General features: G+C 42.0%; 1 protein-coding gene across 1 annotated transcript; it reads right to left on the bottom strand.

Annotated features, from left to right (window-relative positions):
* Positions 1–498: 498 nt before the first annotated feature.
* LOC133033244 (uncharacterized) lies at positions 499–2,173 on the bottom strand. The gene is made up of 3 exons (XM_061107917.1): positions 1,984–2,173; positions 889–1,867; positions 499–801 (listed from the first exon to the last, which is right to left on the bottom strand). Exon 2 carries the CDS (start codon positions 1,676–1,678, stop codon positions 1,121–1,123), a length of 558 nt encoding a protein of 185 aa, XP_060963900.1. The 5' UTR covers positions 1,679–1,867; positions 1,984–2,173; the 3' UTR covers positions 499–801; positions 889–1,120.
* Positions 2,174–2,373: the final 200 nt, after the last annotated feature.

The raw sequence follows: 2,373 nt of genomic DNA, 5'->3' as shown, positions 1-2,373 counted from the left end.
TTGTACGTATTCGTTGGGAAATTTGATATATTGTAATGATGCATATTTTGTCATAGTTATTTTTGTTGAGGTTGAATATTTTTCAAATATTTTAATTATTTTTAGGTTTAATAGTTATTTTTGTTGAATAATATTGATATTTTATATTTGAAACCACGAATAATTATCAAAATTTGAACGAAAAGAAAATCTATATATACATAACTGTAATGTTAATTACACAAAATATACAATGTCCCAATAATTACACATATAATCAGCCGACATTTTGGTAAAATAAATCGTCACACCACCGTTGACGAAACATAGCTATCCTGATGCGGCGTCACATCGGTCAATCCACGCTGCATCATGAGATGCTCCACATACTCAATGCAATAGATGCCACAATCACCACTAAATGCAAAATAAAATGTAAAGTCAGTCTAACGTAAAACATATTTTAATACTATAGTACTTTTTTATCGCTATGTACCTGGTTGCTGACTTCGAAACTAAGTCGTGAGTGGCTCGAGTCGCGTGCATTTTTGGAAGCACCGTGATGTCACAGTTAGCTAACGCCATGATCTGGTTGTTATGTGGAAATTCCCCGGTTGCAAGGATTAGCGAGGGCAGCAGTTCTGCCCAAACCTTCAGGATGGGTTCCAAGGCGGTCCAATGACAGACGCTGGAATCACAGTCGTAGACATTAATTTTCCACAGCTCTATGTCGACTTCAACTGTGACCCAGTGCCTTGCCTCGGGAAGGTTCAGAACGAAGTAAATAAACTCGTTACCCCTCCATCTCTCAAAGACTTGGGACTGTAATTGCAGAGAACAACGAAACAATTAACAAACCATAATAATCTTCCCAAACAATTAACATTTAAAATCTTACTAAAACAATACCTTATGAGCCCCTCTGCAGTAGTCCAGGATATAATCCTCCCATTTAAAGTTTTTCCTCGGACCCTTGTGGCTCGTCCATGCACTGCTCATCATGGCGGTCACGAATGTGGAGAGAATGATACCCTTCTGAGGAAATGTCAGTTGATAGTCAGTGCGTCGCCTCCTCAGCATATGCATTGCTGCATCTATATGCTGCATATAAAGGGAAATGTCAGTTAGACAAAAAAATATATTAATTGCACATAAAGTTGTAAAGTGAAGTAATATTATAAAATACTTTACTTACGTCATCTGTAAGCCATTCCTTTGGTGTGAGCATTATCCAAAAGAATCCTGGACCGTAATCACCACTTCTCAAATCCCGAAGTCGGTTGTTCAGAATGAGTCCAACACACCACTTTCGGAAAGTGGTTAACAATTTCTCATCCGGTGGCTCCAGGGGATCAAAAGTCGAAGATGGCCTATGTCTCCTCTTCATCTCCGTATAGTCACCGAACCATACAGGAGGCTTTCTCTTCCTCTTCCGACTCTTAACCACTGCAGGTTGTGCCTCTATGGACAGAATCTCACCCTGCGACTCGGTGTCATGTACATGGATAAGAGGTTGTGCCTCGATCGGAGTCGCTGGAGCTCCCTCATAAGGATCGTAATCGTCGGGGAAGACCTCATCCTCTTCTACTGGGGGTGAAGCAGCTGGTGCTGGGGTAGATGGATCTGCTGGGGCCGCCGGTGCTGAAGCTGTCGTTGGCGGACGATTCAACATGGCCAATATGTGTCTGAGCTGCTCCATAATTACGTTCTGACCACCCTTCAGCTCTACATGGCTGGTCTCGTATGCCTTCTTCAGCTCGACATGAGCAGCATACAGACCCTGAGTGTCAGCCTCGATCCTATCCAACCGAGCCACTAAATCAGTGTACTCGGCACCCCGAACGCCTGATGAAGATGGTGCACTGGGCTGAGGTTCTGAACCAGTGGCCTAAAAAATATCAAAAAAATACGGTAAGCATACGATAATTCCACAATGTAACAAATATCACAACACAAAAACAATAAAAAATAAAGACATAAAAAAAAAGTTCCAAAAATTGGTACCTGAGTGTCTCTTTCCTGAGTGTCTGGGACCTGAGTCTCTGGTACCTGACTACCTGCCTCAGCCTCTGTGTCATCCACAACATCATCAACCAGGTTCTCCACACCATCGTAAGATATGGTCCTCACAAATGCCTCCTCCTCTGTCCGTGGAAGTAGCCCCTTCACCACTTCAAGATTCTGTTTATGGTTCAAAAAATATCAAAATAAAACCATTTAGCATTTATTACAAGCATTTATGTTAAATAATTATTCTGAACATAAGTGAAAATCATACCCGTCTAGAAAATAATGCGCTGACGTCTTTCTTCCCAATATCGCCTTTGGTTGTCCAGCTAAGCATCCTGGGGAACCGAATCCCGTGGTTCGTGCCATACCTCTTCCCAACCTCCA

Source organism: Cannabis sativa, unplaced genomic scaffold (assembly GCF_029168945.1).
Source record: "Cannabis sativa cultivar Pink pepper isolate KNU-18-1 unplaced genomic scaffold, ASM2916894v1 Contig3, whole genome shotgun sequence".
Classification (NCBI taxonomy): Eukaryota; Viridiplantae; Streptophyta; class Magnoliopsida; order Rosales; family Cannabaceae; genus Cannabis; species Cannabis sativa.
This window is presented reverse-complemented; position numbering and strand designations above follow the sequence as displayed.

Excerpts from the sequence above, each read along its gene's own strand:
- LOC133033244 (XM_061107917.1), bottom strand. The coding sequence starts at position 1,678 with ATGGAGCAGCTCAGACACATATTGGCCATGTTGAATCGTCCGCCAACG.